Genomic DNA, 12245 nt, shown 5'->3' on the forward strand with positions numbered 1-12245 from the left:
TTCCAGGTGTGGTCTAACCAAAGTGGAATAGAGGGTTAGTATTACTTTTTTTGCCGCCACGTTCCCCCATGCCTTCCTTGCTTCCAGGACATTTTCCTGCATGGCAGAAGGGGATTGAGCTGGATAGCCCCTGAGGTTGTTTCTTCTTCTTCTTCTTCTTCTTCTTCTTCTTCTTCTTCTTCTTCTATTATTATTATTATTATTATTATTATTATTATTATTATTATTATTATTATTATAAAAGCTGGATGGCCATTGGTTGGGGGTGCATTGATTTGTGCTTTTTTCTGCATTGCAGAAGGGGGTTGGACCAAATGGTCCCTGGGGTTGCTCTTATTACTACTACTACTATTACTACTACTACTACAAAAAAGGCTAGATGGCCATCTGTTGGGATGGTTTGATTGTGCTTTTACTGCATGGCAGAAGGGGGTTGGAATGGATGGCTCCTGAAATACTGTTTATGTTTATTATTTATTATTTTATTTATTAATGCGCTTGTATACCGCTAATATCTCAGCCTAAATCGGTGACTCATTGCGGTTTACAACACTTAAAAAACAACAATATTCAGTTTAAAAGCATAAAACACATATACAATACAAATTATTGGGCCACCAATAACCATCCAATGCATCTCGTAACTGGAGTCGCAATCCAAATTCATCGTCCATGATTACCAGTCCTTTAGTCATCATAATTTGTTGCAACGGATTAACCGAATGCTTGTTTAAACATCCATGTCTTCAATCTTTTCTGAAACACCATCAGCGAGGGGGCTGATCTTACCTCTATGGGGAGGGTGCTCCAAAGCCGAGGGGCCACCACAGAAAAGGCCCTGTCTCTCGTTCCCGCCAGCCGCACTTGTGAAGCCAGCGGGATAGAGAGCAGGGACTCCCCAGAAGATCTTAGGGTCCTGGTGGGCTGATAGGTTGAGATACGTTCGGATAGATAAGTTGGGCCAGAACCGTTTAGGGCTTTAAAGGCCAACGCCAGCACTTTGAATTGAGCCCGGTAGCAGATCGGCAGCCAGTGGAGCTGGTGCAGCAGAGGAGTTGTATGCTCCCTGCGCCCCGCTCCTGTTAGTATCATGGCTGCCGCCTGTTGGACTAATTGGAGCTTCCGGGCTGTCTTCAAAGGCAACCCCACGTAGAGAGCGTTGCAGTAGTCAAGACGGGATGTAACCAGAGCGTGGACTACCGTGGCCAAGTCAGACTTCCCAAGGTACGGTCGCAGTTGGCACACAAGTTTTAACTGTGCGAATGCTCCCCTGGTCACCGCCGAAACCTGGGGTTCCAGGCTCAGCGATGAGTCCAGGATCACACCCAAACTGCGAACCTGCGTCTTCAGGGGGAGTGCGACCCCGTCTAACACAGGCTGTAACCCTATACCCTGTTCGGCCTTGCGACTAACCAGGAGTACCTCTGTCTTGTCTGGATTCAATTTCAATTTGTTCGCCCCCATCCAGACCGTCACAGCGGCCAAGCACCGGTTCAGGACCTCGACAGCCTCCTTAGTAGAAGGTGGGAAGGAGTGACAGAGTTGGACATCATCTGCGTACAGATGACATCGGACTCCGAAACTCCGGATGATCTCGCCCAGCGGCTTCATGTAGATGTTAAACAACATGGGAGACAGTATTGAACCCAGAAGGTATCCCAGTAACACCTTCTGAGACCGACCCTCGAGGAATGAGCGGAGCCACTGCAGAACAGTACCTCCAAGACCCACCCCCGCGAGGCGTCCCAGAAGGATACCGTGGTCGACGGTATCGAAGGCCGCTGAGAGGTCGAGCAGCACCAACAGGGACACGCTCCCCCTGTCGAGCTCCCGACGCAGATCATCCACTAAGGCGACCAAAGCTGTCTCGGTACCATGCCCCGGCCTGAAGCCAGACTGTGCCAGATCCGGATGATGGTTAAAATTGTTATTCATTTTAAATATTGTATTGTTCTTTCTTTTTTGTACTACAAACAAGACATGTTCTGTATGCATAGGAATGTGTTCATGTTTTTTCCCAATTAGTTCACACAAACATTCTGCATCCACACGCCACTGGCCCAGTCCATCTGTTAAATACAGGCCCTGTGTCCAAAAGTTTACTCATGTCATATCTATCCATCCATCTATCTATCTATCTATCTATCTATCTATCTATCTATCTATCTATCTATCTATCTCTTGGGGCTCCACAAGAAACTTTTTCTTCAAAAAAGGCTCCACGAACCCTTTTTAAAAATAATATTGATATCTTATTTTCCACACAGGCAGGCATGTAGCCGGGGGGGGGGGGGGCTTCAGCACCCCCCCCCCGAAATTCTCATGGTGGTTCGCGAAAAGGCCTTACTGGTACATTATTTTAACTGTTATGTTTATTCATATCATGATCTGATCACCATACTCAATATATCCCATATGCATGGGGGTATTGGGGTAATGATACAAAAGGTTTGCTAGGCTAGACCCTCTTTCACTCAGACTCAGCCCCCCCCCCCCGAAATTCAGCCCCCTGACCCCCCCCCCTGAAAAAAATTCAGCGCCCCCCCCCCCCCCCCCCGAAACGAAATCCTGGCTACGGGCCTGCACACAGGAATGTCTTGTGAAATGATCTTGGCTTTATAGACAGATACTTCAAAAAGTCTCTCGGTACACATAATCTTTTTGGCATAGATCACAACATAATCCTTTAAGATATCCCTCTATGTTCGTATTTGTGAGAAAGAAATACCCAACGTCCACCAACATAACAGTTACCTGGTTATGTTGATGCTTTAAGTTTTCTTTAAAACAAATATTACAGACTGACAGACATTTGAGATTCTGGCATCTGAAGTAAAACCCTTCTATATATAACTGGAAAGTTGGCTAGGGATTCTGGAAATTGTAGTCCCTCAAAAAAAAAAACAACCAAAAAACCCTGAAAACTTTGCATGATATTCCTGTTAAGTTTTAAAGTCATTCAAACTCCGTAACATCTATTTGCAAAGGACAGTCTCTTATAAACTCAAGAAGACACAAAGCTATCTTGGGATGGGATGTTTCCTTAACAGTAAAATAACAATTCTCATAATTCAGAAGAGTACATAAATAAAGACCAAGAGATGTACTTTGTGCTATCAGCTTTGAGTGTGCCACTTAGCTCTCTGAAAACATAAGCAGCATGCATTTGTCTTCTTTGTCTCCACTCTGTAAAGATGAAAGCAGAAAAATAGATTCATATGCCCACCACAAAGAGCACTATGAGAACAACTACTGATCCTGTGCTGCATATGCAGCTTCTGACAAAGTTGCATGAACCATGAGTGTGGCATCACTCTCCCCATGTAGTTCCCAATGAAGCCTGCTGGATGAAGATATTAGAATTCCAGACACAGGTCTGATTTAAGAAGAACAGCAGCATAGTGAAATTACAGCATAATTGACATCTGTACCACAGTATCATCATTACACCATCACAATAATGTTTCAATGATTACACGTAGTAAACTCAAACAAACCTTGAATATATATAATTATTCTAAGTAACTCTTGTTGGGTTGCTGTGAGTTTTCCAGGCTGTACAGCCTGGTGCATTCTCTCTTGACGTTTTGCCCTCATCTATGGCAGTCATCCTCAGAGATTGTGAGGTTTTGTTGCCAAAGCCACACTTATGGTATTTCTCTATACTAATACACAACATCCCTTGGATTTTTTTTTGAAGTATTTACACTAATACAAATGTATATTATGGTTTAGATTTAGCCTATCTGAAAGCCTCTGTTTCCCAATATAAGTATATCTGGAGTTTAAGATCCTCAGAAGAGGACGCTCCCTTGCCTTCCCCACAGCCATCTCGGGTACAGTTGGTAGGGACATGGAAGAGAGAGAACTAAGGTGAACCTTCCTCTGACATCTTTCCTCTGGTAGGCAAAGACCATTAACTAGACATATGGAAAGTCCCTTAATGTGGGTGTTCCCCAGTACTTTTATCATCATCATCATCATCATCATCATCATCATCATCATTGCCATCACCACCACCATCATGATGATGTAATTGTCTTTTTCACCATTTTAAATTGATTTGTATGGTTGTTTATTTACTTGCTTTTTAACTTTTGTGTTGTTAGCATTGTATTTGCTACATTGCAAGCTGTATTTAACGCCATATTGAGGGAAAACCAGAATTATTAATTAAAATAATGAAGGAAGGAAAAAATAGAGGAAGGAACTGGCAAGATTACCTCTGAGTATACTTTTCCTAAGAAAATCCTATAAAATTCATCGAGATGCCATAAATTGATAGGTAACTGTAGGCACATACAGACACAGAGAAATAAATGCATGTCCCTTGTTAGTTTGTCAGTTTAAAGCAGGGGCCCCCAAACTAAGGCCCATGGCGCAAATGTGGCCCTCCACAGCAATTTACTTGACTCCCCACCCTAAACTTTAGACTTTAAGTCTGAAAAAACTTGACAATAAGAACAATTCTAATTAACTTCACGCTCTCATTAGCCAAAAGTAGGCCCACACTTCCCATTGAAATACTGGTAAGCTTATGTTGGTTAAATTGTTATTCATTTTAAATATTGTATTGTTCTTCCATGATTTTTTTGCACTACAAATAAGATATATGCAGTGCGCACTCAAGGAGGGAGACACAGTCACTTCCCAGTGTTCTTTCAGTGCTTGTTGTTCCATTGACTAACTAATGTTAGTTTTTAAATTGACTAACTAATTAGTTCATGCTTTTTTTCAAACTATAGCCTGCCCACCCAACAGTCTGAGGAACTGTGAACCAGCCCGCTGCTTTAAAAGTTTCAGGGCCCCAATTTAAAGTGAAGAAACTGCAAATGTAAAGTGAGGGTGAATTCCTTAAAAACAGAAGAATCCGTGGGGAAAACATCTTTCTTAAACAAATACTTGTATCACAAATAGAAAATGTAAAAACTGCTTTCCCACATATATCAACAATATGGCACTTAAAAATGTATTCACTTAAGTGAAACACGTAGTGCATGAATAATTCCATGATACAAGGAGTGAGTCAGAAAGTACCCTTTTCGTAGAATTCAGATATAATAATGACAGTAGAAAAAAATCTAATTGTGCCCAGCAGAAATACAGAAGAAAACTGAGAGTTTTGAAATTATACCTATAGTAGAGTTTACTCATGACTACAATGTCTTATATGTCCAATTTAAACGGAAGAAAACTTTATGATCTCATTTGAGTTAAGGCATTTATTGGGCACATATGGTGGTGCAACAGGTTGAACTGCTAAGCTGCTGAACTTGCCAATTGCTGACTGACACTGAAAGGTCGGCAATTCGAATCCAGGCAGCGGGGTGAGCTCCTGCTGTTAGGCCCAACTTCTGTCAACCTAGCAATTTGAAAACATGCAAATGTGAGTAGATCAATAGGTATCACCTTGGTGGGAAGGTAACGGTGCTCCATGCAGTCATGCTGGCCACATGACCTTGGAGACAACACCGGCTCTTTGGCTTAGAAATGGAGATGAGCACCACCCCCTAGAGTCAGACATGACTAGACTTAATGTCAAGGGGAAACATTTATCTTTACCTTTTATGTTACTGCAGACTACTTCCTTAGTTTGCATTTTCCTTATACACCACCCCAATTTCTTATGTTCTAGTTGCCTTCATGGGAACAACCTAAAATATGTATCTGTACATATACTATTCTCCAGGTCTTGTTTATTTAAATTAAATAAATGATATGCAGTGCTTTTCACTCAAAGCTTTATACAGACCTCTGGATGTTAGTGGTTTCTCTGGCGGTGAAATAGGGAATCATTCTGTGTTTTTGTCTGAACCCCATCTCCAAAATACGTTGAAAACTCTGGATCATGCCTTAAATTCTGCAATAAATTGTCTCAGCTGCTAAAAGGCAACCTCCAGAGTGGATTCACTATCCCAATGACATGGAAGCTATTAGTCACCACGGACATAACATGATTTCCTGCTCACACACTGAGGATGCACATTTCCATTAAGACTGTAATAACTGTTTACTCTGTTAGAAATGCTTCCATATCTATCTGCCCAGAGAGAAATGCTTTTGTTCTCCCTAGAAAGTCCTCTTGCAAGAAGCTGCAGGGAACCCATTCCTTAGTGCAATAAACAAACCAGAAGCCATAGCTTTGCTTAGAGCAAAGATTCTCAGTCAGAAGAGATGGGAAAGACCCCAGGCAAACAGATTGTTTACATATAATTTATGTGAGGAATGCAGGATATTGCCACACAGGAGCTTAAACAATTTGTCCACCTAATCTGCAATTGTCTACTCTGACAAGCAATGGCTCTCCAGAAACTTAGACAAGGGTCTTTCATATCACCTGTTATCTGAACCTTTTAAACTGGAGATGATAGAGGGCACCCCAGTTTCAATACCCTACAAAGAGAGAGACAGTCACTTCCAAGTGTTCTTTCAGTGGCCATAGTTGCATTCATATGTTTTTAAATGGACTAAGTAATTCTAATTTATTAGTGCTGACTTACAAATTGGTAATTTAGTGAGTTTACTTTTGGTGGGAACATCAACCAGATTTTGGCCATGGTATTTTATAGAGGAAGAACTTGCTAAATTTATCCCCTTCCTGCTAAATCACTGGACTTTAATCTCCCCTGATACAGTATATCAACTTCACCCATTTCAAGGTTCCCTGGATTTTAACCAATCAAGCATGAATGGATGGAGCCAGATTAGTTTTCTAATCTTGAGCTGCCAGAGTTCTTGCTGCTATCTATAAATGGAAAATTAATTCATTCTTGGACTTAGCACCCACCTCTTTCAAGATAACCTAAAAGAATAAAATTAGAGTCACTAAGTGCCTCTATTTTGGGGATAGTGGCTGGAGTGTCAGGGTCAGAACTCATTTCCTACAGGATCATCTATGTTGCTCCTGGCCTTCTAGGCTGACTAACAGGAGAGAAATGTGGGATAACGCTACAAGGCATATATGTGAAATAAAGCAGTGAGCATCATTCATCCCTACAGATGCTGCTTAACTTCAGTTCCCAGCATATCTCATCTGTGTTGGTCCCCCCAGAGAGGCTATGTTAGCATCCTCCTTACTATCTTTTGGCAAGCAGATTAAAAAATACCTTATTACATGACTGAAATTACATGGATGCCAAGCTCTGTTTCATTCCCATTTCTAGGAAATAGGACTGTTTCCTAGGAAATCTACATCTGCCCTCGTGTAGCTCTCAAAGGTAAAGATGCACTCTAAGCAACAAAAGCAGTAAAAAAAAGGAATAGCAATACATGTGGACTGGAACATTACATGGAAAGAAAAACAAACGTTCATCTGAATACTTTTCTGAAAAGAAATTTAGATGGGTGAAGGTATTCTGGTCAAACCTTTAATATATTGTTGAAGGCTTTCATGGGCTATATGGCCATGTTCTGGAAGCATTCTCTCCTGACGTTTCACCTGCATCTATGGCAGGCATTCTCAGAAGTTGTGAGATGATCTCACAATCTCTGAGGATGCCTGCCATAGATGTAGGCAAAACATCAGAAGACAATGCTTCTAAAATATGGCCATATAGCCCAAAAAAACCTACAGCGTCCCAAACCTTTAATAACTCTTCACATGATTTGCATTATAGCAAATAATTGGCAACCTCAACAGTTGTTCTAGAAAAGAAATATTCCTGGTGCTTCAAAAGGATGGAGAGAAGAGTTAGGACAAGGCAAGGCTCAAAAATAATGAGAGGCACCAGATTCTACCTGAACTTGGAAGCACGGTCAGTCCTGTTTATTACCTGGATGGGAGACTGGCAATTAATACCAGGTACTGTAGTCTATATTTCAGAGGAAGGATCTGGAAAAAAACACCCCTGAATATTCCTTTCTTGAGAAAATTCTTTTAAAAAAATGTGGGGTTATCATAAGTGGACAGGGATCTTGAATGCACATACACACAGGGAGAGAAAGCAAGGAAAATAAGAATTTAGCTGTGAAGAAAAGTGGGCAGAGGGAAGGAGGGATTCCAGGGATTGTGCTAAAGAAAACTGGGACCAACAGAATAAATTCAGGAGTGAAAAATAGTGCTGGGTGGAATAGTGGGCTTGAGCCCCAGTACAACTGTGTCCTTTTCCTAGCCAAAGCATAAAAAGAATTTTGCAGGACCAGACAGAAGACATCTTTAACCCAGGGGCCCTTTCACACTATGCAATAATAGCATGATTCCTCTCAGATGGCTAAATCCTGCAGCATCCTGGGATCCATAGACTAAAGCCCCCTGCTGAGAATGCTAAATACCTTTCTAAACTCTAAATCCCAGGATCCCATAACAGTTAAAGCAGAATCATAGTTCTGTAACTATATAATTCAATGTGTTCCCACAACAGCCACCCAGAGGTCCATGGGAGCCCCACAAGCAATAAACAAGTGCAGTAACAGCTTCCCACAAATGTGTTTATTTTCCAGCACACTTATTTCTGTACTGGCAGTGCAGAGGAAGACTCTGGGATTCATAGAGGAAAATAACTTTGAAACATAAAATACTTTTAAATTGTCTTTATAACTGAATAAACTTTCCTAGTTTGTTTCAATATCCTTAAACAAATACTCTATACAGTTTTAACTTAAATATCTTCACATATCCTTTGCCAACTTTAGCTACTTCTTCCCATTTTGATGGCCACATTTAAAAACAACCCAACATGCAGATCCTTTTGTGAGGTCTATTTTTTTCTTACGTTGTTTCGAAAAGAATGACTGCGAATGGGGTCCTCAGCTGCAAGGGAAGCACTGCTAAGCATGATGAAGACAAGAATGAGGTTGGTAAATATGTGGTGGTTGATGAGCCTGTGACATGCCACACGGATCCTGGATCACAGAATGAGAAAAGAGAACACCGGCATTACAATTGACAAGTTAATTACTTATGACATATATAAACCAAGCAGCCTAATTTGAAATGTCTTCATTTTTAAAGGACTTATCTAAAAAGGACTTCTCAAGAAATCAATGCTACTGTTTCAGGAAAATATAAGCCCACATATATCATACAGTAGGTGGAATATGTATGTATATCTCTCTTATGGAAAGTGGCCACTGAAAAATATTACAGATAACTGAATACAGCCTTTACTGAAGTCATGCTAATACTTTACTATTTGGTAGACCTACAACCTAAGTATTCCATCACCCTTCTAGGAGACAGATTAGCGAAGAAACAATATACAGGGTTAGTCAAAATGCATAGGCCAATAAGCCATTCAATTGAATGGCTTATTGGCCTATGCATTTTGACTAACCCTGTATTATCAACAGAAACAACACGTGGTTATCTGTTCAATTTTGTTCTATCGGAAATCAGCGTAAGTTAAGGAAGTCTCAAAATGGTATCCTTATTTAATACAATACTTCTGAAACGATGTATAAAAGATGTATTTACGGATTTGTAGCACTGAAAATAAAGAAGGAGCTTCCTTCAGGGATCGGTGTCATTTTCTCCTTCATATTAAGCTCAGATATTCTTCGGGGCCGAGGGCCAGCTGGAACTTCAGGCTCTTCTTCCTCTTCCTCTTCTTCTTCCCCTACTTTAAATCAAAACTTTTATTCATTATTAAATGAAATTAAATAATGAAATTTAATTAAATAGTATATTTCCATCTCAATGTATATAAATGAACTATTACCTGGAACATCACATGGTGGATAAGGATCTTTGTCTTCATCTTCTCCTTCTCCATATTCATTAATTGTAACCTATAATAATAATAATATATAATAATAATTATAATATATAATTATAATAATAATATATTGGAAAAACTTCTGAAGGAATGAAAACTTAATGGAAATTTTATCCCACACACTAAACTAAGTAATATAGATCTTCCTCCCCTACTATTGAAAATGCTTATAATTATTCAGCCATAAATTTTGGTTAAATCAATATATCTAAGGCCTACAAAGCTTGGGATAGGTCAGGTTGGGATATCAGCATTATCCTGATGTCTTAACATTTACATGCTTTGAAATTTGTATATTAATCTATACTTGTTTTAATATTTAACAAGATGCCTTGAGTTGGGTGGTGGTGGGAGAAGCAGAATATAAATACATTCGTCAGCAGCATCACTGTTATCATGATCATAATTGTCATCTTATGCACTATGATGACAATGAACTATAAACCATGAGCATCTCCAATTAAAATCTAGCACACAAATATCCAATTAAATTGCAAATGAATTGACTCAGCAGCTAAATATGCAGAACATGGAGGAAAAGAAGGGGCATTGAACACAAAAATTCAAGGAGCTGCCTAATTTGGAAGGTGTTTGCATTCTTGAGGGACGACACAAAGAGGCTACAATGACTCCACATATAAGACTGCAGGATAGAAAGCAACATTACAGATGGAAATTAGTGAACGTAGAATAGTAGAGGACAGTACGCAGCTCATGTTTTTTGTATCCATGATCTGCAGAAATGTGAACAGAAATTACCTTAGAATCCTTGGTCTTCTTTTGATCACCTTCTGCTTTGTCCCCCTTTTTAATATCCAAGCTTTCCTTTCTATAAAGAAGAGCAAGACAAGAAATGGAGAAAGATGTAAAATATAGCAGCTCAGGTGGAACATTACTGCTTCTATTAAAAGGAAAACCAAAAATCCACAGCAACATAGAATACTAGCAGGGTGAGTGAAATGTCAACATGTCAGGCATTTTTAACCATACATTATTCTGGGTGACCTTGAAGAATGACGGCAGGACTCACTTGATCATGAGACAGAGGCAACCATCTCAGGTGGCAGACAATAAGGAGGAAGCAGGCCAAAAGTTGTTCCTTCTAAAAACTCTAGGCTTTCTCCTCTCGGAGGATTGTGCCATGTGTGTCTGCCTCTCATTTCCTAAACTGGTCTAATACTATGATGTGGGACTGTTTTAACTATGAGTTCAACCAGCTTCTGCATGAAAAAGATAATATATGGAGCATCAGGGGCACCACTTCATCCTTTGCCTCTCTCCAGGTGTCACCAGGCAATTTAGTCTTGGATCAGTAATAGATTTGTGATTGTCTAAACTAAAAGCCAAACCAATGTAAACACCACCAAGTATGAAGGTATGTGCCTATTGCTATGTGAACGCCAGGTGCCAAATATCCTGCCAGTTTCGGTTTACAAAGCACATGGTTGCAAAATAAATGTGTACACTGTTTTTCACACATTTTCTCCAATAAATGCCAGAGAAAATATGTCTCTCTTCAGCTGTCACTTATGCCTGAGTTTTCTTCCTTTCTTTTTCCTGTTCCTTTTTCCTTTTAAGCTGTGCCTCGTTAGACTGGAAAGCCTGAGGGCAGTAACTGTCTTGTCTTTCTAAAGTGATGTGGAAAGTTATTTGGAAAGTCTTTCCAGTAGGATAGAAATATAGATACACAAGTATATATACATCCATAGATACTGACAGATAGGAAATTGCATAGCAACTGTAACCTACCCCAAAATGGATTTAGGTTTGACCATTTTCAAGAACAAAACTAGTGTTTGGATACAACTTTTCATGCATCACACATGTACTGTTTTCCTATAGTTGTTTCCATGTTTATTTCTTTTCCCTTCAATAGCTGAAGGACTAGGAGATGGAATTCCTGGGATGTTATCAATGGGCAGATTCTGAATTCCCTTGTCCACATACCTATTCTTCTCTTAATGCTGGACTCAGCGCTTTGCTTTACATAGAACTGAAGCAAAACTGAAAAATACATTTCCGTTCTTGTCTTGTGTAGTTTTTAAAATGAAACAAAATCAGAGTGAAATTGCACTAGAAAATTCATACATGATGGATTTTCATAAAATAAATATCTTGTTGTTTTAGTGTGTCTTCCAATCATTTCAGACTTACAGCAACCCTAAGACTAATCAAACATTGGGTTTTCTTATCAAGGTTGGTTGGGAGGGGAGGGGGGAGGGTCTTTGCCTTCCACTGCAACTGAAAGTGTGACGTGCCCAAGGTCACCCATCTTTGGGTAGGGATTTGTACCCTAATCTTCAGAGTCTAATCTGACTACACCACGCTGGCTCTTACAAACTAACACTGTGGAGTAACTGAACATTATTTGGCAACTGCTGGCCAGGCTGAAAATGCTGCTCCAAATTTGTATATAAATCTTATTGGAATCTAACTGTATCTCCTGATACAAAAAAAAACAGAACGTTGCCCATAAGACAGATTACAAAATACATATTTCGGTGATATGTTTACTTAGACCACCCAAAATTC

The 12245-nt window shown here is 39.9% G+C and overlaps 1 protein-coding gene across 22 annotated transcripts in view; it reads right to left on the reverse strand.

Moving 5' to 3' along the window:
- Positions 1-12245, reverse strand: part of CACNA1D (calcium voltage-gated channel subunit alpha1 D) — a 272363-nt gene that overhangs the window by 107620 nt on the left and 152498 nt on the right. For all 22 annotated transcript variants that reach the window (XR_009630816.2, XM_060766053.2, XM_060766054.2 and 19 more), the window contains exons 17-20: positions 10473-10542; positions 9657-9726; positions 9413-9557; positions 8712-8841 (exon numbers count right to left, since the gene is read on the reverse strand). Coding sequence is in view for 21 of the 22 variants with exons in the window: in XM_060766053.2 (XP_060622036.2) it covers positions 8712-8841; positions 9413-9557; positions 9657-9726; positions 10473-10542 (415 nt within the window). In the remaining variant the exon portion in view is untranslated. The remainder of the gene's footprint in view (positions 1-8711; positions 8842-9412; positions 9558-9656; positions 9727-10472; positions 10543-12245) is intronic.

Source organism: Anolis sagrei, chromosome 2 (genome assembly GCF_037176765.1).
Source record: "Anolis sagrei isolate rAnoSag1 chromosome 2, rAnoSag1.mat, whole genome shotgun sequence".
In the NCBI taxonomy this organism is placed as follows: Eukaryota; Metazoa; Chordata; class Lepidosauria; order Squamata; family Dactyloidae; genus Anolis; species Anolis sagrei.